Here is a 26,498-nt window from a genome sequence, read left to right as displayed (position 1 = left end):
ATTTCAAATGTACTGGTTTTTTGAAGATTCAGGGGCCTCATGTCTGCTGTACTACTGCAGATACAAAAGCCTCAAGTCCTTTGTCTTCTTACTTTACAACTAGTAGGTGAACAGTTTGCAAGCAGTTTGCAGATACTCTAGGCAATATGCTTGGCTTAGCTTTGTAACCTGGTAATTCGTCTTTTGTCGAAAGGATGGATTTATTTCTTTTGCACTCACATGGCCGAATTCTGCCCCTGGATGTATACATTACGTTATCAGGTTGCCTGAACCAAAATGACAGAGTGTGTTTTCCTTTAGGCAATGTTTTACTATAATACAAGATTGAGATGTTAGCCTGTGGTCACAAGGTGAGCCATTTGCCATCTGATGAAGTTGTTTGTATTTTGGATGCAAGTGAAACAAAACACATTTAGGAAGGTAGAGTCAGTTGCAAAAGGAAAAGAAACCGTAAAAATTACCAGCTTTATTTTGCCATATGCCTCAAGCCATAAATGTTTGATTTATACAAAGGACTTCTGCTCTTATTCAACCTCAGATATTGTATCATAAAAGTTAAGTTTTCTGTTTCCACAACAGTACTGAAAAAATACTTTATTTACAGAAACACACTCAAACTGAAAAGCAATGACTATTCACAGCCTAACAAGTGTATGGATTGTGCTATCCATATACTTCTCCGATTGGAATAATTGCTAAGTAAAGTTACTAATGAAAGATTTTTTTTCTTTCTTTTTTCGTCTCCTTTTTAATGGTTGCCTCTTACAAGTCCTTCTGTAAAGAAAGTGTTTCTTTTTTTCTCCTGTGGAATCTGGCTGACAGCTTCCATTCCTTATACTTCAGCCTTGTCTTCGCTACTATTTAAATTCTGCTCAATAGCAAGGATGCTCACCTGTGGGTGCTCAATGTAGTGTAAGCCACCCTTTCCTCCCCAGCGTTTGGGAATGTCTCTTCCTGCCATTGCAGCTCTTCTGAGCAGGACCGCCAAGCTGGCTGTGATATGCAGTCTGCAATGGCTTAGGACACTTCTGTAGATCAGCTGTCACATGAATAGCCCAATTGTTTTCACCACACGTGCTTATCAATAAACATCTCATATGAGAAGCAGATCACAGCTGTAAACTTGATGGGAGTCAAGAACCTGAATCCTGTATTTTGTGAAACTGTACTTTTAATAAAAGAGAGTTTTGCTGTGCTAACCTAAGCCCTGATAGTACCCCCTCTTTGCTCTTCTTCAGTTTGCATCTTCATGCAGCGTGTGTTTTTTCTTCACTTTCTTTCAATAACTTTTATAATGATCCAGTTCTATTTCAACTAAAGAGCAAGTTATTTATGAGATATTTTGCATATTTTCAATAAATTAGCAAATGATATTAAATTTTTGAATATGGCTTTTTAATATAATTTAACAATAGAGTTCAAGATAAAAATTGATGTACTGACATTGCCTTATTTAAATTTTGGATCTGTAGATGTATTTTAAATTGGAACAGCAATCATTAGGGTTGCCATATGGACTGCCAGACTCACATACATATGAAAATATATTTACACAGGAGTGAGATATCTGCAGATCACTGCTAAATTTCTTTCCTGGTAAGACAAGCAGCTATACCTACCTCTAAATTTAATACTGAAGGCACGCACAAGATACCCACAAGAGCACTCAGATTGATACCACCATTGTTTGTGCAATTTTGTAGCTTTATTGAGAAACAACAAAATTCTTTAATTTTTGTAACTAAATAAAGGAACTCAGGATTTTTAGTGATGTCGGTGATACTGTCTGGCATTTTTCTGACTTAATTATTTTTTTGTAATGGCATTTTTGTATGTACAGTGATCTTTATAATTATTTCTAGGTGTTACACAGGGAGCTCTGTATTAGTCAGTGGTTTTGGTAGATCGCCTTCAGAACGTTTCAGATGCTCTTCTTCATTCTTCTTCATTAAAGGAAATGGAGAAAGCTCAAACTAGCTATTAGGAATTTTCTTCTAGGACATTTCAGACAGTGTCTTAGGCAAGAATAAAGTATTTCATGTATGTATAGGACGGCCTTCATGCACCTATTTCTTTTGTCTCCATACTATTACTATATTCGTTTTGTTGTCCATGTGTTTCCCTCTTGACTTAAGAGATAGCTCCACATTAAGATCGGGATAACTATCTCTGTTTTTAAAATTTGAAATGAGTTGCAAATTCTGCTGAAGCAAATGGGTTTATTTATTGTAGTTTTGAATAGCTTTTTGGTTGTACTGAGAGTAAAATTGTTTCAACAACGTACAGTCATGTAGGTAATCGTATGGTCTGCTGAATATACTGGAAGGAATAATGTGTCTATAGTTATAAACATTAGGTTTTACTTTTATCGAGATTCTAGCAACATCATAAACAACAGGATTGAATCTTGAGTCATTTGTTCATGTCATTGGAAACCATAGATGGAATTACTGCCTCATTTTATGTGAATTCACAGGGAGTACTTTTATATATGGGATCATGATTAATGCCTATGAAGCCACCAGAAGCCTTCTAGGGTTTGTTCTGCCATTTGTAACTAACAACTTCGATGTGTTTTTAAACTTGTTACTGCAGATTTATCTAGAGAAATTTTGGATAGGTGATTTGGCATGATCTTGTAAAAATAAGATGCTATAACCATGCTTTAGACTTCCCTCTGCTAGAAGGCAGAAACTCCGTAATAGTAGGTTCAGCTTTTTAAGCTTTTTGTTTGTCTTTTTAAAGTGCTCTTACAGATACGCAACATGGCATTGCACAGCACACGTAAACACTACCTGTTTTGGTCTTTCACCTATAGCATTGACATACAGTGCTTCCCTCTAGTGACAGGTGACATTCTGAGCCAAAGCCTAATTTAAATAAACAGCCTTTGTCTTTATTCAGCTGTCTTTCACATGCCCTGAATCTGCTAAATTAAACTATCAACTAGTACTGAGAATAGGCTTTCTGATGAAACATTTGGCGCTTCTGCTTCTTATCAGACAGTCTGGTTAACTTTAAGCTTTCACTAAGCATCTCTGCATGGCCATAGGAGTAACCAAAGGTGTCCAGTATCCTTGAGCTCCCTCATTATCCCATTACATGTCTGTGTATGGTGGGTCCCCCACGCTTCCCGGAGGCAGCTGAGAATAGCTGGAGCCTTTGTTCCGCTCTCCACTTCTTGCTGCATTTTGCTCAGGACAATGGAGAAAAATGAAGAAAACCAAAAGTGTGGTTTCCTGTTTGTGTGAGCCAGCAGCTTTTGCTACACCTGTCACTCAGGAAACAAGAAAGCAAGGATGGAGATTCTTGGGATGCCTCCAAAGCATAGGACTGCATGTCAGTCATCATACTGGGCACATGCCCAGGGTGCAGGGTAGTCCTGTGGTGACCATCTCGCCTGGGGCATTTGCATGTTCAAACAGAACCCTAAGTGGTAAGGATGAGAAGTTCCCTGAATGTAATAGGAGGTTAACCTTATACACCCCAATCTCCTGGTGTTACAGTGTCATATTTTGACTTCTGGTGACTATTTCTTATTTGATGGGAAACTTGAGAGCACATGAGACTTGTCTGTCTAATCTCTTTCACCTAAAATAGTATTTCATCCACATTCCTGTTCTATTAAGGCAAAACTTGCCTTTCCTAGCCTGCTTTCACTAATGGCTTCAGGTACAAGCCGTTGTTAGAAGAAGCCGCAGATCAGTGCGGTTAAGTCAACAATACGCTTGTACCATGCTAAACATTATTATATAAATGACCACTTAAGCAGTTCCATGCTGTTGCCTACTGAGGTTTTTTTTCTGTCATAAGCAAGGACTGCATCATGAGGGACCAGTCCCTCAAACCCCTATTCACTTATATTTTTAATGGTAGTATTAGATGCAGTGTTCAGTGAAAGGGCTGAAGTGGACTTAAATGCTTCTGAGCTGTCATGTGAGCACCTTCTGCTTTAATTCTTAAAAGGCCTGATTTTTTTATGTTTTGGGTTTTCTTTCGTTTGGGGTTTTTTTTTTTTTTTTCCAGTTGGGAACTGCTCCTGTATTAGAATACTTGTAAATATGCATTAAGGTAGTGAAATCTCCTTAGAAATAAGGAGTAGGAAAATCCTGGTCAAAATACTCTCTCTGAGATCTAACAGTAATGTGCTTTAAGGCTTCTTGAAAGTTCTGTCCATGCAAACTCCCTGTTTAATTTAATTCTTAATTAAAATCATTATTCTGTAGCATATCTAACTAACTATTTAGCAGGACTAAAAAATGTCTGTGTCTTTAATAATTTTGCAGACTTACAGAAATGTAGTTATCAGGAGAAAGATGTTCTTTCTTGGATACTTCCTTTTTATGTGTCTTGAGTAGTCTTTTGTAATTTTTAAAAATAATATTGTTTTAATTACCATGGTTACACACTGCTAGTGCTGATACAATTTAAAATGATTGCTTTCTACTCTAATACTTAATACACTGTGAATTCATCAAAAATTAAGCAAAAAAAAAAAGGTATAGTGCAAAATTTCTTGTCTGTTTTTGTCTCTTTTTTACTGAGGTCTTGATACTGTATTCTTCATTCAGGGAACACTCACTTGTACCTGGATCAGACCTAAGTATTCAAAATACCAAACCAACTGTGGTGGGTTGACCTCGGCTGGCTCTGGCTGCCAGATATTGCTGCCAGATATCCTCAGTTGCTCTCTCACTTCCCCACCTCAACAGGACAGGGGGAAAAAAATAAGATGGAAAAGTTCATGGGTCGAGGTGAAGACAGGGAGATCACTTACCAATTACCATCACAGGCAAAACAGACTCAACTTGGGGAAAATTAATTTAATTTACTGCCAGTGAAAATAGATTCAGGTAGCGAGAAACAAAGACAAATGAAACCCCCACCGTCCCCCTCCTCGCCTTTTTCCCGGGCTCAGCTTCACTCCTCCACTCCCAGCTCTTCTCCCCCTTCAACTGGCACAGGGGGTTGGGGTCAGTCCACAACAGCTCCTTTCTGCCACTCCTTCCTTCTTACTTTTCCCCTGCTCCAGCATGGAGTCTTCCACAGGCTACAGCTTTCTTCAGGGTATATCCACCTGCTCCAGCATGCTGTTTCCCGTGGGCTGCCAGGTGGATACCTGCTCCACACCATGGTCCTCTCCCCAGCTGCAGGGTGGTCTCTGTTCCGGCACCTGTAGCACCTCCTCCCCTTCCTCCTTCTCTCACCTGGGTGTCTGGAGGGCTGTTTCTCACACTTTTCCCTTCCCTTCTCTCACTGCCAGGCAGCGTTTTGCCCTTTCTTAAATGTGCTTTCCCAGAGGCACCACCATCTTGGCTGAGGGGCTCAGCTGTGCCCTGTGGTGGGTTAGCTGGAACCGGCTGGAACCGGCTGTGCCTGGCACAGGGCCGCCCCTGCAGCCCTCCACTGCCAGCGCCTGGGCAGCTGCACCCAATACACCATCCTAACTCACCTCTTTGTCTTGAGTTAAACTCTTGCCTTCCCTGACATCAGTTTGTCGGCATTTCTGAAGTCATGTGTTAACGAAGCAGACTACCGCGTACATTTAGCTTCAGTGCAGTTGTATGAATTGGTGAGTGCCCTCAGTAGTGGAATAGCTAGAGATACCCTGACTTCCATGTTGCTTTCCCTTCAACTTTCAGAGCATACTGAAAAAATAATAATATCTTCTTCCGATGTAGCACCTCTGAGCCATAAATATCGAAGTGGTTTACAAACAGAGGATTTAGTTATTCAAATCTGAGGTGTTGAGCGGGATTTTTACGACCTTCCAGTGACAAGTGCCTAAGCCAGAAATTGAGACGAGATTTCAAATTCCCCAGTACGGGGATCTTTCCCCTAAGCCCTGTCACCAGTGTGAATAATACCGATCCACACAGACTTCAGCTGATGGGTTGGATGGGGTAAGTGAGCAAATGAGCTTTTGTTGACTTCAAGTCTCTGTCATATTGTCTTTCTGTCAGGTTTTTTTCCAATTTCTCTCTACGATTGACCTTTGAGATCCAGCCAGGAAGACCTGACAGGAATGTTTGCACCATCTAGTACAGCAAGAGCAATTACAAGTTTATAACATCATATTAATGGCTATGTTCTGGTTTTTCAGATTAACTATTAGAAATGAAGTTCTGAATATCACGATCCATTTACAAGTCAATGAAATTATTTGTTCTTACAAATGTAACTTAGTTTAAAATGCAATTGTGCTACCAGCGGACTTACATAAGCATAAAGCAGTGTCTTGGTTGTCGAGAAACTTCTAGCTTAAGTTGGTTATGCATTATATGAATATTTCTAGATTTTGTGTGCATATGTATACCAAGACCAGCAAACCATTTTTATGTGCATGTAGATTACTGACAAAAAAATAAGCGTCATCATAATTCAAGATTATAACAGGCGACCCCGAAACCATTCTGCAAATGCAAAAGCAGCAGCTCTTCTACTGTCACCTTCTCATTTGGTTCAATTCTGAGTTACAAATAACAGCTTATATGTCCTATCACGCAAATGCAAATTTTGATACTTAAAATATCAGTGTGTGGTTTACATCTTTCTGAATATTTCCTATTTTCTAAAATTAAACTATTTTAAAACTTTATTTTAATTTTTAAATAAGGACAGCTCTGTGGCTATTCTGTGGCTGGAAGCTCTTGGAGCTGTTGATTTTGAGCTGTTGTAGGCTCTTGTTGCTTTTTATACCTTTGGTTTTGGGGGTTTTTTTGCCTTTTTTTTACTCTCTTCCCAGTTTTGTTAATGAAAAGCACCCTTAGAGATGAAAACCTGAGCACTCCACAAACTCCATGTTAATTATTATCCTGAATTTTTTACTTTCATAATCATGATAGAGACAGGGGAACGCCTGTGATGAGAAACTTCTGTGCTTGGAAGAAAACTGCATGATTTATAACAGATGTCAGCAATTTATAAATTCAAATTAGAGTAACGTATAAAGAGTGACTGTATAGCACTTGCTTTTTTATTACTTTGTGTATGACCTTTTTCAGAGTAGCAATTATTTTCCATTAGTTCAGTTCAATTGGAAAAAACAATGCTTAATGGACTTTGAATCCTGGGTCACTGGTGATAGAATTAGGCAGTTTTCAGATTTATGTAATTGCTGTCATATGCAGTTCCGTAATTTGTCACACCAGCTTATTTCTGGTGGACTTTTACCAGTCACCTCTTCTGTGTTTTCCTTGAACTGTGTGGTAAAACTGTGATGCAGGGCTCCTGAGTGACCTGCAGAGCTGGCTTATGTCTCGACAGCAAAGCAACTGCCTGTCTTTGACCAGTGAAACCGTAACCTAGTCCTGGCCCCTCTCCTTCGCTCAGGATTGCAGGTACTTTAGCAACCTCCCATAACCTCCACTTTCCTGAATATTTGATGGCTGCTTTGTGTTCTTCCATGGCAGTTATGGTTCTGGCATAAATGCACACGTTCTTTAATCCATTTAATAGGACGAAATTTAGAAGAGGGGAAGGAAGCAAAAGAACATAACCAAATGCAAAGTGACCTGTAGCAATTAAAGCAGGGGATGCTGCAGGCAACATAGGGAGATGTAGTCCTGATAAATGATTAATCTTTATGACTAGAGAAAGGAAATAAACAACACAGGCTCAAGACCATGTGTGGAAATAAAGCATGGCTTAAAAAGAAATAAACAACACAGGTTTATCTAACCTGTGATACACATTACACAAAAGCATGTTTATTTTTGTATTTTCTTCTTTAATCTGTGCTTCTGTTCCTTTGTCTACTCTTTTTGTCAGTATTATCATATATTTCTGTATCTGGGGCAGACATCAAAGTCCCAGGTATATGCATTTTTGTGGGAATCTTAGGACTTTCTTAAATCTTATGAGGAAAAAGAGAATTAACTTTGAAGCAGTTTGCCATCCACTACACCCTTTTTTCCCAGCTCTTCTCCTTCCTCTTCCACTGAAGTTTCTTTCCTTGTTACAAATGTGGCAGAAGCAAGGATGGGCTGGTTTCCTCTGTATTTCATAGTACAGTATAACAGTATAAATTCCCTTCATCAGCAAGCATATTTTCTTATGTTTGCTTTTTACAGGGAATGGTATAGCAGAGAATGCTGGTGGCAAATAACTTCTTCAGCTGTCACAGGAAAATTCAAAGAATTCTGCCAGAGAGGGAGCAGTCTGGGGGAGTTCTTCAAGAAATTTTCTAGATACTGTGATATAGCAGGAAAAAAAAGGCTGAATATATTCAACCAACAAACTCAACAGTGTATACTCTTAATGTAGGTACTTTTCTAGTACTTTAAAGACATTATGTATAGTTATTGAATGGGAAAGAGAATCAGCAAGAAATTCCTTTCATACAAGGTGGCCCGATACACAGAAAAACAAAAATTACTTTACCTATATCATTTATGTAAGTTCTTATAGCATTCTAAATTAAAACACCCAAAACTTGATGTGTTATCCAGATAGCACAGAAGTTTGTATTTTGCTTTTTTTAAGAAAGTCTGAGTAAAGTACTGTTCTCATTTGTGCTAGCTTGAGAAAGGAATCAGAGTTCAATGTTGCAACTGATATTGAGGCCCAATTTATTGAGGCCCATATACTGACAGTATATGAAGACAAAGATGGTAGTTTAGATTGGTGGGTGAAAAAGTAGCTAGTAACTCCTCAGGCTTGTGTGAAGCTCCTGGAAGAGTCCTGAGGATGCACCTAACCTGAGGAAAGTTAAAGGCTGTATCCAGACTGACTGGGTATTACGTAGGAAGTTCTTTTGGGAAAAGGGTTGTGTCACAAATTAAACAGATGGTCTTCTCAACTTTACAGTACTTACCTCTCATTTAATATTGTACTTACATGCTAATAGTAGTTAGCATGTAATAGTGTAGTAGGAAGACAGAATATTCTGTTTCCTTTTGACATGTATGTAGGTTCGAAGTTTCTTTTACCAGTTGTTACAGAGAATCTGATTCATTTATCAGGTTTATGCATTTGAGAGTTATTTGTCAAAACTGATCTCACTCTACATCATTTGGTTAAGGTTGATTGCACATGTCAGATTAGAAAGAATGGTAAATATTCTTTTTAGACGAGTAGCATTGATTGGTGGCATTTTCTCTTTTACGTAGATTTATATGACCATGTTGTCCTGTCATCTAGGTTCAATAAAGGCCTGTTTTCAATCCCCAATTTAGCTAACACCACTGTACGTAACAGCTCTGAATTAATGTGATTTGTCAGTAGCAATAGGCCACAGTGATAACCAGAACAGGCTGCTACATCTTATTCTGACTGATCTATGAAACAGCATTGCCCATTTATTCTTTTGCGCAACATAATAAACTGTCTCTGGGCTTCTACTTTCATGGCAGGTATTGAGCAGCTGAAACCTTCACTAATTTACACAACAGTTTATCTTTTCTCCAGTTGACTTTAGGGGCAAGTCAAGCAGCTGTACTATAAAACTTAATGAGTTCAAACATGCTAATGTGTCACACAACAAAGCAAACTGCATGCTTTGCCATTAATATTAGTCACAATTAGAAGGTGATTGGGGCACTTACTGTACAAAAATACATGTACTGTATTAGTGTATGAAGAGAACAGTTTGCCGTACTACAAAGTCATAGATGTATTCCAGCTATTTCCAGGAAAAATGGCTAGAAAAAAGATTTTTCCCTCACACCAGAACTTCTAAATGTTTATACTGTTCTCCTGAGTTCCCATTTTTTGACCACTGAGTAGAAAAGTGTATGTTACATTAATGCCATTTACCCTGTTCATGGTGCATGGTCAAATTCTGTCTGTTGTTCTCATGAATATACTTAATTATGAGCCAGCCACCTGCACCATCTCATAGTATATCTGAAAGTTTCTGTGTTGACCCTGTATTACCAGATGGTTTAATGTTCAGTGAAGACAATACTGTTGCGTGGTAACTGTGTGAAGGAGGTGTGTCAGGTGGCCACAAGAGCAATTCCTCAGACCTTCAGCTTCCTTTGTGTTGCCTGCGTCTTCTCAAATATGAGCAACATCTGGGCTGCACGCTGTATAAATTAGTCTAGAAGTCTGCTACCTGTGCCAACTTCTGAAGGGTGCCACAGGTGTGGAGGTACATGTCTGGTTAAATGAGTCTCTGTGTCAGATCAGGAGATAATGACATCTACTTTGTTAACATATGATGGACATGTGATAGAAAGGGACAATAATGACACTGTAAACCAGCCATATGATCAACTCAGAAAAAGGGTTAAACACCTGTGATAGATTCAATCGAGAGGGACAATATATGCAACATAGGTCACTGGACTTTAATTTTCCTCAGAGATCATTCCGATCCAAGTATCTACCAAAGGTAGGTCTACCAAAGGTAGCATCTACCAGAAATAGGCACTTTATTTGCCATCTTACCATAGTAATTCTTCCGAGAGATATTTGTCACAACCTTTAATTTCTTGTTGATTTACATATTCACGGAGGTTCCTGGGGTGAAGTTAGGATAAATTGTCACTGCCATATATGTGAAGTGAAAAGTATATGTCTGCACTCTTTATTTTTCATTTCTCAGTTAGATGTGTGCTTCCTTCATGCAAAAGAAAGAAAACCTTAAGAACACATGCTTGTCTGTCTTTCGAACTCTCTAGAATTAGCTTGTCATGAAATGTAAAACTAATGTGTAGTTGTAAAAACCACTGCCAGCATTTTCCTCACTAGTGGCTGATGGCTAAGTAGATTTAGAAATGAAAGGGGTTATTATAAAGTGATTACTGAATAGCTAGGTATGTCATTTTAAACAAGCAACTAAAATCTCTGTTGCAGATTCGGAATGTAATCTTGTTTGTATCATTCATACTTAAAATCTGATTTTGATTGTGGAGGAGTAATCATGTAATGTGGATAATTTGACAAAAATATATCAAATGATGTTTTTCTTCCATTCCTTATTTAAATGTATTAGAATTTAAATGACTCACCATTCAGGGTATACCTATAAAATGACAACATAAAGAAATATTAGATTCAATTTGCATCGGTTCAGATTTAAATTTTACTGTAAAGTGAAAAGTTCATATCAGCTCTCTCATGAAAGAAAACATTGTATAGAAACTAACACTTAAAAATACTACTAACTTTAAAAGGGTGTTCTTGATGATTAAAAGGGTGTTATTGATGATTAGACCAATATATTTTGCAACTGTGAATGTCAGCCTGAAGACATAAGCCTCATGGGATATGTGTAGCCATGAATTGGAGAATAAGAGATGAAAAAGTTAAGGAAACTGTCTCATGCAGGATTGTATCACTCATTCATGTTTCTGTATCCAGTGCTTGTAATAATACATTACTAAAAGCTTAAATCCAATGCCTCATCTGGTTTCAAGCAACAGCTATGCTTATTTTTTGTAAATGGTGAGCTATTTTTTGTAAATGGTGAGCTGATGTCTTGGATGCTTATTAGAATATGCTTTCAATAACTCTTCTATAATTGGCTAAATATCATGTTTTTCTCCCAAGAATTCCTATATTTTTAGCTTGTGTTGCTGCTAGAAATATCACAAAGACAATTCTCCTAGTGAGAAGCTGATATTAGTACTTAGGATCCTTCCTGGAAAAAGTAGACCTCTACTATATCTCATATTTCAATTTGAGGAGAAGTGAGTGAGGATTCAAGCTGGCTCATTTTAAGAACTTGGCCTGCTCGTTTTATGGCTGTGAGCTGTGAGTATGTATTTTATTGTTTTCTGAGCTCCCACATTTTCGAACTAACCAGTTCTGGCCACAAAGTACAGAAAAACCTGTTGAGTGCTATGTTCTAATGGGTTAGAAATGAGACTGAGCATTAGGATTCCATGGCTTTTGCTGATGCTTTGTAACCTTCAGCAGATAATTAATTTATTTTGAGCTTCAGTTTCTTTGTATATAAACTAGGAGAAATGCTATTGTCATACTTCATACAAATACATAAGGTTTAACTACACAATACTTCCAAAGTATATGATAAAACAAAATCAGTGGAAGCACAATCTTGCATCTGGTTCCACGCTGAAGAAGAATGGTGTTAGCTATAATCTTACTGACAGCAGGATAGTTTGGGAGATGCTAGCTTTTCTCTTTTGCCCGGTAGACTGCTGGCATCTCTGGCAGGAAAAAGAGGCTGAACGTAAGCACATGCCGTAAGTGAGAATCTTCCAGTTCTCAGATGCTGGGAAGTGGTTTAGTCCAGAGACAGAAAACTATCTGTGGTGGGGTTGCCCTGCGATGTGGTTTTTTATACTTAAGTCTTGTCCTGTTGACACCTTCTCTCCATTGTGACACATTATGTGATACTGATCACATTAGTAAAGGTGCTGGGGGAAACATATGCAGGAAGCCTACTCCTGCCTGTCAGTGCTCTTAAGTCTGCAATAACTTGGAAGGGTGCAGAAAGGTTCCCCACAGGTTACTGCTCAAAGTTAGCATCCTGAAAACTTTAGGGTACAAACACCCTTGTGTTCATCTTCCTTCACTGGCATTTTGACTGTGGAAGACAAATGAATATAATTAAAAGAATATAATTAAAAAGAATAAAATTTTTTTTTAAAGAATATAATTAAAGAGAGACCATTTTTTCCAGAATTTGCTCAAAGAAAAACAGGCATAGTCTATTTTTCAGGATATAATATATATATAACTGATTATTCCATCCTCTTTTGGATTGCAGGTGACTATCATTTCAGTTTTGCTGTCTCATTAGCGCTGAAGCTCTGCAGGGCTTGCATCCCAACATTTTTTAAAGTGTCAGGGAGTACGTTTAGAAGACTGATAGAAGTGCTGCTTTTCTGTGGGAGGCATCTATTTTTGCAGAAGGAGGGACATGTTCTTTTGGAAATGCTATTAGCAAGTAACAGTGAAAGATTGGTAAGAATTTTAAATACCATAACTTGAAATCTTTCCAGGAGATGCTGGGTATCTTCTAGGGTCATTTACTTTTACCTAAATAATCTTAGTAGCTATTGCTATCAATTTCCATGACTGCTCCATGAAAGGAAGCAGAGATATCCCAGATGAAACCAATGTTTCAAGTTTTTTTACAAATTTACGATTGTTCTTTGCTGCTTTTAACGTTTTTGCTTGCTGCCACAACACGCTGTGGTCTTAGATAAGTAAGATGACCAACCTATAATGTGCCCCTCTTTATTCAAAGGGTTGTTTCTGGATCTTCCACAGCTTTGTGTAGCTTAGTCTTTGGTTTAACTTTAAAATGATTGGACTCAGCAGGACAATGACATCAGCAACATAATATTAGGATTTTGATTTTGCTCATTTTATGAATCATTTGTCCCTTTGTTTCTTTGTTTGCCTCCTATTTATTTGATTCCTTTCTTTTATTACCCAAATAACGGACAGTATGAAAAATCATGAAGGTAAAGTGCCCCTTTTCTTCCTCTAGTCCTAACTACAAAGCAGTTCTTTATATAACAAATTGGATTGCTCCTTTGGATTTGAGATGCAGCTGTGTAAAATCAATGTTTTTATTGAGCTAAATAAAAATTTGTTAAAAAGCTGTGAAATTACACTACCTAAAGTCTTGCCCACTGTTTCTTTCCTCACTGCACTCTGCAGTTTTTGGTAAATTGGAATTCGAAAAACCCTGATCTATTACCAGATTTGATAAATCATGCGGTATTTTGAGCAAAGAAAAGCTCTTTTTGAACTTCAATCTGTTGTTGAAGAAGTCAGATGAAGAATAATTACGGTATAAAAATCACTCCATCACGGTTGAATGTGATCTTTCACAAAACTGCCTGACGAAGTTTGCAAACAACCTTAAATTGTTTGCAGTCATGTATAGATTGGATATCAAACCAAATCAAATAAGGACAAGCCAAGCAAGTAAATTTCTTGTTTGATGTTGACTATAGATGTACAAATCTTGAGATTTGTTTTCTAAAAACAAAACAAACATTGTTACTTCACTAGCAGCTGGCTCACGAGGCATATAGTGTGCTCCCCAATATATGAAATGATCTTTCATTACCTCATGATCTGTGCCCCTGAGGCATGACATAATATCTAGACTACTGAGGAGCAGCAGACTATCTGTTTATCTGGAGAACTGTAGAGCGAGTAGAGAAGTCTGGCTTTATAACCTCTGCAGGTGAGGTTTTACCAAGTAAGGAGAAATATGGATTAAATATGGTGTGCATAAATATATATAAAGTAAGAGTTGTAATCTCCATTGTTAAAAAATGTTTAATGTTGTAGTTTCTCTGCAGGGAAAAGTGAACTTCCCATGTCTCCTGCTCAGCTGTTCTGTTTTGTTCTTCCCTGGAAGGTACTTCTGCTTCAGTAAAGTGCAGTGACAGCCTGATCACTTTTACCAGTGCTGGTGAACTCTTAAAGCATGTGTTTGACTTGAAACACAAGTAGCCTTCTTTGAAACAAAGCATGTGTCTTAAATTGTCTGCTTAATCAGATGTGGCCCTGATTTAGTGTGTGGAATCAAGTCTAAAGTTTGTATGTGCTTATGGTCTCCATCACTGTAGTGATGCAGGCGTATGCAGGTTCCTTGCAGGTGTTCATGAAATTATATCTGACACCCTCTGATACTGATGCTAGAGTACAGTGACTCCCACTTTACTCAGAGGGAGTTGATGTGAAAAGATGTTAAGTAATTTGAAAAAGACTGCTTAAGCAATCTGTGACAAAGCCTGTACACCTAATTATCATTAGTTAAATTTTGTGTTTAAAAGAGCTGTAGTGGATAATATCTTAAATCTCAGATGATTCTGGTTTCCTCTTAAATTTTTACATTTTCTTGTTCTGTTCATCCTTTACTTCCTGTGGAAGGACAATAGAGTCCAATCTGGAATTTAAATCACAAGAGTTGTGATTACAGAGCTAAACCACACTAATAGCTTGCCTAGACAAGAAGTACATTCTTCATTCCTATTGTTTAGATGTCTTTCAGATGGTACCTAACACACACCAGATGTCTGCAGCTACTGGAGTATCACAGAGTGGCAGAGAATCACCATGCCGTTCCTTTCTTCATCTCTTGTTTCAGTAGGTTTGTGCAGTCTGTGGTGAAAAGACAAAACTTCCAGTCTGAGTTTTCATTCTGAACCCAAGTTTTGATGATCAATGAGAGGATGCTAAAAATAGATCTAAAAGTCTCTCTGATTCTGAAATTGAGTTTCTGAAAAAGCATTGTACTTGCGGTAAGAGGTAAAGTGTGAAGTTCCAGAGAAATGAGCTGTGAATTGCAGCTGCAATCGAAATTGATCCTGTCTGTCAGTCTCTGCTCCATATTCTCAGGAAAACAGAGAGGAGCAGAGAAGGAGCCAAGATCACCAATTAAATTGGATGCTAAAGTGCCAGGGGCTAGAACCGGGCTTGCTGGTCCCTCAGGTCAGGGCTGCAACTGTCAGACTTCACTGCTTGATACCCTGCTGAAGCTGGCAGAAGGAGAGCAGTATGAAAAATGCTGCAGGCACCAGCAGGGGAATTAGTAAGAGCTACCTGGCCAAGCTTCAGGCATGACAGGCAGTGCGCTCCTTTGGGAGGAAAACCTCTTCTCTTATGAATTGGTAGGCCTTATTTTCCCCATTCGCCTCATGATTTGTACCAGTGAGGCATAAGAAAATAGCTGGAATACTGAGGAACAACAGAGGCTCAGTTGATCTAGAGAACTGCAGAGTGAGTGGAGAGGTCTGGCTGTATAACCTCTCTGTAGGTGGGCCTTTACCAAGGAAGGAGGAAACAAAGGTTCAGCAAATAGCTGTTGTGATATGAGGTGTATATGTTGCATATAATATAATTGGTATGGCATATTAATCTCCTTATTTGTCTTCTACTTTAAAAATGTGATTTCAGTTGTGATTAGCACTGTGAAATGACACTTCTCTATGTAGCTATCACTTAACCTTACCCGATGCAAGTTAACAACAGCAGACCGTTGCTAGGATGACAACCTTCAAGTACTAAATGAATAGTTAGTGCAAGTCTCATGAGCACAATAGCAGCATCTCTATAGAATGCTTACTTTTTCACTTAAAGTTGGGAATTTACCATGGGAAAGTGATAAAAAGATCCTGCAGAAAGTAAAATCAACAAAAGGAAGTCATCACGTTGTGGTAATTAATTCAGCTTTTCCTTTTAAACCATAGTCATTATCTGTCATTCTTTTTGTGTTGCTTAACAGTTTTCTTTCCCCAAATACATGCGTCCTTCATGATGAAGAACATATACTTTCCAGTGTATTGGAAACGATGTAGTGTGCTCTTAGAACCATATCACGTTGAATATTTCCTCTGGGGTATACAACAATACCTCCAGAGAAGCTCAGTGCTAACTTGATCAAATGGAAACTTCTTTTTCTATCTTTTGTTGCAATACCTGCTATTTTTCATGGCTGTTTTGAGCCACATGTTTTTTAATGCAAAAATTCCATTGTTACCTTAGCCTTTTTTTCTGGTTAAAAGTAGACATGTTTCCCTTCATCTCTTTCCTTCTTATTGTATGAATTAACTGAATTTAACCAAAAATTGTCCTATACTTGAAGCGTATAGATCTGTTATGACTGAGAACTCAACTATGTAGAGCAGATGAGAACTGATGTCCTCAGGTCTGTAATGAAGTCATGTCTGATAAATGAAAGAAGTGTGGTATTGGAAAGAAAACTAAAATAAAGCAAATAAAGTAGTGGTAATTCAGGAAATAGGTTTATTTGATGAAAGAAATAATAAAGCATCATCTATTCCACTAACCATATCCATTTTGAGAATTTAAAGGTGAGGTTGAGGACACAAAGTGGGTAAATTCTTTGGAGTACAGGCCTGTACCTTCAGAGGCTATTTCATGGACAAACCTCTTTGGAATATTCAACCTGAGTTTCTCAGTGGGCTTCCCTCGTAAACCAGTGGTTATCCGACCTGGTGCATCATATAAGATCTTGCTTTATTTTTCCTTAATTGTCTTTCTCTGCTGTGTCCCAGGGTTTTGTTATATCCTACCTCTCCCTTTCTTTCCACTATGTGCTGTCATTGACTGGTTGACACATTAACTGGTTGACACACTACGCTTACCCCATGAAGGGGTTATTAGGGCCCTATCAGTTGCATAATCTCTGAATGAATGGTAAGAAAAACAGATACGAGCTGCGTAGCTATCTGATACTATAGATTACAGAATCAAGTCGGGAACCAAAGCACCCAGGGTATTTGCCTTGTCTGATGAGCTTTATCCTGTGAATATCAACAAAAGCTGTATTGTCTCCATCTTTTACAATCTAATCTCTTTTTTCCTATGTCTGTTTTGTTAGAAGTGAAAATGTATCAGTCATTTGCATAGCAATGACTTCAAGATTTAACTAGAGGGCTAACTTGTACTTTTTATTAAGGTAACGTGACATAAGAATGTCTTCCTCCTGGGCAGAAATCTTGGATAGGTTTTGATCCTTTTTTTTTTGTACAGCCACTCGATTTCAGTTTTAAAACGCTACGAATTAGTTTTATGTCTCTAATAAAATGATTTCTCAGCTCCCCTGTGAATTTTCTGATGTGCCTACTGTGAAACTAAGCAGGCTATTCCATATTCTTGCAGCTAGGAACTTTGTTCAACTGCTTAATGTTGTATGTCAGGGTCACCTCAATTCTGTTGATTTTCTAGTCCTATTTAGCCCATTCAAATAGTATTACAGTTACACAATAGCCATCAAATGTCTTTTCCTATTCATAGTCTCACCTAAATGAAGAAATTCTTAGAAGCTGATACGAAACCAAAAAAAAAAAGGAAAACTCCTTTTTCAAGAAATTTATGTCTGAATTATGTAGAAATAAATGCTTAAGGAGAACATGAAACTCTTAGGACTTGCCAGTCTTTGAGGTTTGCTTCTCATTAATCTTAATTGTTGTAGCAATAGAAAATATCCCAAACACCCCAAACACCAGGATTCTTAGCTGGGGTATCTGACTGTGGAAGTAGGTAAATGGCTCTATACTGATTTATCCTTGGTGAGGACATTTTTACTAGTCAGTCTAGTCACTAGAAAGGAGACCAGGATTAGATCTGTTATTGAAGTTGTGATGCTTTGCCATTTTGTCACCAATTGGTAAATATTCTGTATTGGTGATCAACACTGTTGGGTAGTGGCAATTAATTAAAAAAAAAAAAAAGAAGCAGCTGGAGGGTTTAAAAGGGGAAAAAAATAACCCTGCTTTGTAGATGTTAGAGAGAACAAGCAATTTCTTAACACCTTTTCTTCAAGGAGTTAAGATGAATAACATCTTTGAACAAATATTTCAAGCATGCAGGGATTTTATTAAAAAGTAAAAAGATGAAATCCTGTGTAAATTGTTTAGAACATTCCTAGTGAAGACATGTTGATTAATAAACATAAAAGAAGGAAGATGCATATTAATTTGTTTACGTATAAGTGGCTTCTAGCTCATTAAAAGTCTTCTAAGCATTTAACTAGTGAAGCAGTGGATAAAACCAGACATTGTCTTTAATCTTGTTGAGAGCTCCAATATGAAAAAAACCCAGATTATTGCTAAATCTGTATAATAGCTCTATTAATGACAGTGTTTTGAAAATGTGGGGTGTATGTCAAATCAGTGGTTTTGCTGTAATATGGCGGCAATTTGGGTTCATTTTTCTATCTCAATTGCTGGGACTAGTAGGACTGAAGAAAATTTAACTTCATCAGCCAGTCTTTGGCTCTTGTATATAGATAGCCGTAAGTTCTTGGGTATGATTTTGTTAGATGTGATTTATGGCTGGTAGTCAAATGGGAGATCTCTAGGAAAGCTCGGATGCAGCAGGATATTGTCTGATGTGCCTCCTGTCGTTTCTTGTGGGTTTTTGCTAAACCAGTAATACAAACTGAGGTATTTGCATTGTTTATTTTAGATGTGGTAAAAAAAAAAAAAAAGAAGCTGTTAACAACTAATGTTTATGGGAAAAGAACCCTATAGACTATTTTAAAGGAATTGAAATATTAACTGAATGTCCTGGCCAAATAGAGATTGAGTAACTGCATTCAGTCTAACTTAAAAACAAATGAATAAGAAACAGCTAAAGAACCGCCTAATACTTTTTCTTTGTATAAACAGTCCTGGGAGAAAATCACCAGGTTTTTGTAAGTTTTCCCTAAAATTACCTTTTCTTTCTAGATATTTGTTTTGTGAAGTTTTTTGCTCTAAAAGTGTTAACACAAATTAATTTTTTGAAAAAATTTGACATATTTATTTTTTGCAAGCAACAAATAGGTAAAAAAGTAAGCGTCATTTAAACTGTATCATGCAGTTCGAGTTTAAGCATAAAAACTTTCTGGTATTTTGTTTGCTCTTCATTTTTCATCAAAGACACTTCTCTCTCCTTTTCTCACTTTTTTTCCCTGATTTCTGAAAAATCAGAGACCTATACTTTTATTGTCATTTGCAGTAAGAGAGATAAAGCAATGAATTTCTGTTTCTGCCTATATGTCATATTTATAGAACTGTATAACTTCTTATTACTCATGTTACTTACTATTATAATATGAAAAAATAATCATACCAGAATTATGTTGGTAATTTTGCAGATCCAATGCGTGGGCCACGAAAACTAGAGGTTGTGGAGATCAAATCTAGACAAATCACTATTTGCTGGGAACCATTTGGATATAATGTCACACGTTGCCATCGATACAACCTCACAGTCCATTACCGTTACCAGGCTGGAGGACAAGAGCAAGTCAGAGAAGAAGTAAGCTGGGATACAGAAAGTTCACATCCCCAGCACACAATTACTAATCTATCACCATACACAAATGTCAGCATCAAATTAGTACTAATGAATCCCGAAGGACGAAAAGAAAGCCAAGAACTTGTAGTACAAACTGATGAAGATGGTGAGTTTTTGTATTTACGTATATGCATACATTGTATATGCATACTACCTGATAGTCAATATGCGTTTCTATATAAGTGCATGTTCTACTTTCACTGTAATCTGTAACAGATTTTCCACCAACCTCAGCAATTTTAAGGCAGTAAAGGGTCCATTAAAAGTCTTTTAATGATCTTTTACGTAACCTATAACATCACGCATTTAATCATTTCTTCATTAAACTCATGACTTGTGCTTGAACTATGTTCTGCCTCTTAAAAGTTCCAGTATCATTTTGAAGAAATTTCAGATGATTGTCCACAGTATCCTCATATAAGCTTTTCTGTTGAGTGATATGCTAAACCTTAAATACTTGTTCTTGATTTGCGGTTTCAATTTCTCTAGCTTTGGCTTTCCAACCACTGGACGCTGTTAGTTGCTCATTCAGACAATATATTCCATATACAGACATTCAAATACAGATATTCCCTTCCTTTTAGTAATTTTCAGCTAACGTGGGGTTTTCAGACCTCTTTTTTTTATTTTGAGCAATAATGTAATTTGTGAGTGTCTTTTTTGAAGCATGGAAAGCAGAATTGGCTACTGTGTCTCTGTAATGCTCTAGTAATATTGCAGGAAAAGGTTATACCATCATCCTAAGTCCTCTGTGATATTATTGTGATTATACATGCAGAGAGTTTACTGGAGCTCTGTTAGCTATGATACCAAAATGGGACTTCCTTGTTGAATTGGCCATGCACCAGAAATCAGTTTCACGTTTCCAGAACACTCTGTGCTGAGGTATAGTCCCTTAGGGCCCTCTACAAGTGTACCTTAGGTTTTTTGACCTTGCTTTTAGCCATTTTAAAATGCATCCTGTTCAAAGAAACCTTATCAAATGACTGGCATTGCTTTATATAACAGATCTGTCCTCCTCCCATTTTTATTGTCTGCAATCTGAACAGGAATGGCTTTGTATTTTCTTTGAGATCAATGATAGATTTACTGCAAACATGTTGGAAAGATTTCTGGAAAAAACTTCAGCAGTGATGAGTTCCTCTTATAATAAACACTTGAAGTTTGTCATTTAAACCTATTAAATCATTTAATATATGCTGTATTGGTTTTGTGTAGTACTAATTTCTAATCAAAATATATGAGGGAATAAATTAAACAATTTAGGAATGTATAGTTGCTAATGCAACAGATTTGACAAAGCATAGCTAACAAAAAATTGTTTAATTAGAATTAATTTTGCTGTCATCCTCTAATTTTGATTCAGTTCAATTGTAGAATGACAAAGCTAAAGACCTTATTGTTATCTGGGCTGTTTATGTATTTTCTCTAAAATTTTTCATAATATTTTCTTATTCCTGGCCCTCTGGAACTTTATATTATTCCAAGACCTATTAAAAACCAGCATCAGTGGTTGAGAGAATACCTGGACAAAAATGATAACTTCTTAGTATACCATATGCTTTCAGTAAGGTACATAAATCTGGATGTAACACAACAGAGTATACTGACCCAAATAATTATCATATTTTTTTGAATCACACAATCATGTAGGTTGCAAGGGACCTCCAGAGCTCATTTAGTCCATCCTTTTGCTCAGAGCAGATCGTGTGAGAGCAGATTGCTCAAGATCTTGTTGAGTTTTGAGTATCTCTGAAGATGGATATCCCACAACCTTTCTAGATAACCTCTGCCAGTGTTTGACCTGCCTTATGGTATAACTGCTCAGAGTTGATGGCCTTCAGATAATTTTAGAGGGTTACCACATTGTTTTGCTATACTTCCAACTTATTTACACTATATTTAATTCCTCTCCCTTTACACATAAATCATTAACCCCATGATTCCAAAGGAGTTTCACCAGTTCTCTCCTACTTGGAAGCAAGATTTAGTGCCCAGACTTAAGGTTGCCTTAAAGGCATAATCTTACTGGTCCATACAGGACTGGTAAGCCAGTTCAGAAACCATCACCTGTGTCCTTGCAGCTTCCCTTTGGTAAGGGAAAGGACTCTGTGGAGAGCTATAGAGAGGTGATTATGAAGTCTCAAACCATGTAAACACCCAGACCAACAGCATAGAGGAAGAGGAGGATGATAGTGCTCTACCAGACCTAGCAACGGGAAGGAGTCACCAGATGTCTTGCTTTCAGACCTTCCTATTCTTTAACCATTCAGGTAGATCTCAGTAAGGGGTCTGAGAAGTTAATTCAACCACTGCAGCAAGTAGTTTCCACCTTCTTTCTCTAGCATGTGGAAAATGTTAAGTGTATCTTCTTACTGGATTTTTCACATACAGTTTGTGGAAAAGTGCTAACCCATCAATGCCTGTTGCTTCACAACAGTCCTGAGTGCATTTTTCAGGATTTTATTTTCACATTCCATTGCAAGTGTTCTTACAAAAATAAAATAGCAGATACATGTCCATGTGCTGTTTACACATCTCCTTCTCTGAAAACTGCGTTGAGGTTGGCTTGGGGATAAGGTAATTTTTGCAGAACAAACAGGAAACAGAAGTAGATACCTGAGAGCAGTTGACATACCTTTTATCAGAACTTTCTGACATCCCTGACTCTTCAGAAGTCATTCTCATAAATTAAGATACTTGAAGAAAAATTAGTAATGTCAGATTTTCAGTTTGGCTGCTTCATAATTTCCTTATGTTCACGCTGTTGTAGGTCTTCAGGCCTAATGTCAGTGAGCATGGCTGTTCTATGCAACATGTGGCTCATCTTTCCAAGCTAACCATTCTAGTTCAGTCTGTTGAAAATATACCTTGTTAATTCAATGTTTATGCATTTTCATATATGAATGGTGAATATGTTTTTCACTATGGGACAGTAACAATATTGATAAGTAGATATCACAAATAGATTTTATTTACAAGAATTTATATTTGAGAAAGCGCCTAGTTCCATATAAAAAGCTGATTTGTCCTTTTCTCTCATCAATAGTGTTTTACGGGAAAAGTGCAATGCTCACTAATTCCTTCTTACATTGAAGGTGACACATATGTTTCTTTAATGGCACTATCTTGTTAAATAAATCATTATCTTCCTGAGCTACCCTGGCCTTTGCTTCAGTCTTGGGGAAATAATAGTGGGACAGTTTTTATGCCTCAACAGCGCAAATATTAAGCAGCGTCTCCTTCTGAATTTTTTCTCAAAACAGCATTTTTTCCTTGTTTTATCCTTTAGTTCCAAGCGCTGTGCCACTTGAATCCATTCAAGGGAGTACCTTTGAAGAGAAGATTTTTCTTCAATGGAGAGAGCCAGCACAAACATATGGTGTGATTACTTTGTATGAGGTACCTAGCATTTTGCCTGTTTTAATTTTTATGTATAGTTTTGATTTTCAAAAGTGCATAATTAGGAAGAATTTTTTTTTTTTTCAGTTTATGTAAAATGAATCTTCTTTTTGAAGATAGTAGCAGTCACAAAGTAATAAAATCAAATACATAATGTAGGAGTGAATTATGCAGGACCCAAAATGTCCTTGGGTTATCAGCTTTAAGAAAACTGCTATTTTTAGAACCATGTGATATAGCATTCTGTGTAGTAATGTGGATCAAATATTTAAAAGATTGAAAGACAGATCTTAGTGAATTTTTAAAAAATAGGAGACATAACACAGTGGTGACAGTCAACATCACATTTAGATAAGACTCATTACAGGAAGCCTATTGTAATAGAAACAAGCAGGCATAATTAAAAAAAATCTAGCATTTTTTAAATGCAAATTCAACAAAATTATATGTTGTTAGATGTCTAAAAATCGCTGCTTTTCCTCATGTGGAACCTCTGCCTGAATACCTTTTAGAAAAATTGACAAAAGACTGCACAGATTAAGCTGTCAGACAGTAATCACTGTTAAGCTTCTTACCTGACCTTACTACAAAATTGGTATTGAAATGCTTTGTTTAAAAAAACCACCTAAATGAGATACGGTGTAAAAGAAAAGTTAAATTGAATGGTAACCTATTGATACTGTTTTGAAAACTATTTTATTGTAAGAGGATAAAATGTTATGAAAAAGTATGAATTGATTTTTTATAAAGCTGACTACTTTCCAGCTAGTTCAACCGTTGCCTATCTTCAGGGATCAGAATGTTTTAGTTAATATATTAATGTTTTTATTGATGTTAGGCTTTATGTACATAGAAACACACAGTGGTGAATCATCTTTCTACTTAGAAACATGCATGCATGTCTAATTACATTGCCAAGGAGTATATGCACTGTATATATGCAGTTCATTCTTAAATGTATATACATACATAACTCCATCAGCTGTAATAGGAGTTGTGCAGGTGTATTCAGAAATGGAAAAGAATAACTTGGCCAGACTTTCTAAGGTAGTCAGGACTGTGCAAGTCTCTGAACATCAAAAGAACCTAGCATTCCAATAGTGAAGAGAATATTGAAAAGAAAAGAAAATACCAGTATCTCCTTATACTGTTTATCTAATACACCTCAAAGCAGAGAGGGAGGGAGCAAGGCAATCAGTTCAATCAGAAACTTGATTTAATTAATTTTTAAGTAAAAGATACCAACAGCCTAATGCAACCAAACCGTCCCTTGTTTTAAAGATGCCAACTCAGTCCAGTCAGGTGGCTGAATATGAACAGACACCTAGTTGCTGAAAGCTTGTTGATCAGTATTTTTTCTGCTCTGATGTTTGCCTATAAGCCTAAAATGTACCACGAAGTTTTTATAAATATGACTGGTAAACTACCTGGAGGCCAACAAATATACACAATGAATTACAGGGACATTTTACCTGTATACTTCAGGTGAAATATAAAAACATACTTCAGGTATATTTTAGCTACCTGAAGTAGCTCACAGGATAAGATCCAGACAAGTTAGATGAAATTTAGGTACCTGTGGTTTATAGGTTGATTCAGACTATCCATGATGTCTCAGTAGGCACCTCTGGCTGATCGTTGTGCTGTTGAGGTAATGCATCCAGCACAGCTCCAAATCACCTAAGCTTGAGAAGTGAGGTGTCTAGCTCCTGCCTATGCCCTGTTGCAAGCCAAAGCTTAGACAAAAAGGCATCTAAGCCTTGGTGGTGTGTACATCAACAATTCTGATCTAAAAAGCATAGCAACTAAAGCTGCTCTTACACAAACATACGCAATATTTGGTATGTTCATGAAACTATGGTGCTCATGGCATTCACCTTTCAGAGAATGGCCTAGCAGATGAGCACTAACCTAGTGAGGGGGAGGCCTAGGTAGGGGACATTTCAGCCTGAGGGATTCCCCAGTTCATGCTAATCTGCACGTAGGGCAGTGACCTCAGGAGCAGAGCCACAGCAAGGGGTGAATGCTCCTTCCATTCACCTGTCACCTGCCACTGGGCTGTACACAACCAGGGGTGAAAGAATTGTAGTGCCGGGAGGAAAGCAAGTACGACAGCGCAGGATACCTTAGGGTTGAAGACACACAGGTTGAGTGAGGCAAGACTGCAAGTACGTAAGCCTGAGTCAGACCTAGGAGCAAGGTTGCTCTTTCCAGGGCAAGCTCTTCAGCTGGTAGCCGTGTTTTGTAGGAGCAGCCTTAAGACTACAGCAGCAGACAGTTTCTTTCAGCAGGACGTCCCAGGGTCTTGATACCAGCAGGTAGATGAAATTAATGTGCAGTCCTGAGTCGGCATCCCTGCTCCCAGAGGCAAAGCTCAATCTCACCTCTCTGTCTAGCATTTCTTACTCTAAGTACCTAACTTTCTATGTTGTTAAAAATCTCATAACTTAGTCTGTTCTCTGGGGCCCGACATTTGTTTTTAGTGCCTGAAGGAGACAGTCTTTTAATATGGGTGGTGGGAAAAAACCGTGCGTTGAAGTATCAAGTATTGAAGTATTCATTGCTATTGTGAAATTAAGTGCAAATCCAATTATTTTACCAATATTTAAAGAAAAATGCCTTTAGATGAAGAAATAACATAATGACAAATTATACAATTTTGCTCCTCTATCGCCAGTACAGGTCCACAGTTGTAGGAATAAAGGGATTAGTCCTTTGGGCAAGGTTTCATCTAAAATTGATAAAAATAGTCAACATCCAGTGATAAAATGACCCTCATGCCCTTTTTTTTCCATCACTGCAACGCTGAACTGGCATTAGCAATGGTGGACATAAGAAATTAGTTTAAAAAAAAAAGTAGGAACAGTCTTACAAGTAGGAATGAAATACAGAAACAGTGCAAGTTCATTTTAACCAGGTAAAACACTTCTTTTTTTCATGTGTTCTGCATCATCCATGGAAGAACTTATTTCATTATGGAACATCAGCCACTTAGCTACCTAACAACTAAACGCTGCAAAAAATTTATAAGAATCTAACATAGACTGCAGAGTCTCCGATAGCCTGGTATTATTTTGAATAAAACTTAAGTGAGATTTTGGAAAATGCAGTTAAGAATCATAGGAATATAGAAAACAGAGTTAAGGAGAGCTGGAAGAGGTCATTTAGTTCACATACCTGTGGCAAAACGGGATCAGCTGTATATAAAACATAGTTGCAATGTAGTTGTCTAACCTGTCTTTTAAAATCTCCAAAAAAAGTTATGACCCGCTCTCCCACAAGCAGATGTAACAACACTTACCATCAGAAAGGGAGATTCTTTTGGGCAGTATGTAACCTTAATTTCT

At 37.4% G+C, this 26,498-nt stretch overlaps 1 protein-coding gene across 9 annotated transcripts in view; it reads left to right on the top strand.

Annotated features, from left to right (window-relative positions):
- Positions 1-26,498, top strand: part of PTPRM (protein tyrosine phosphatase receptor type M) — a 489,673-nt gene that overhangs the window by 242,757 nt on the left and 220,418 nt on the right. For all 9 annotated transcript variants that reach the window (XM_075494401.1, XM_075494400.1, XM_075494399.1 and 6 more), the window contains exons 8-9: positions 19,547-19,855; positions 23,042-23,151. In XM_075494401.1, coding sequence (XP_075350516.1) covers positions 19,547-19,855; positions 23,042-23,151 — 419 coding nt within the window. The remainder of the gene's footprint in view (positions 1-19,546; positions 19,856-23,041; positions 23,152-26,498) is intronic.

This window comes from Mycteria americana, chromosome 2, assembly GCF_035582795.1.
Source record: "Mycteria americana isolate JAX WOST 10 ecotype Jacksonville Zoo and Gardens chromosome 2, USCA_MyAme_1.0, whole genome shotgun sequence".
Taxonomy (NCBI): Eukaryota; Metazoa; Chordata; class Aves; order Ciconiiformes; family Ciconiidae; genus Mycteria; species Mycteria americana.
This window is presented reverse-complemented; position numbering and strand designations above follow the sequence as displayed.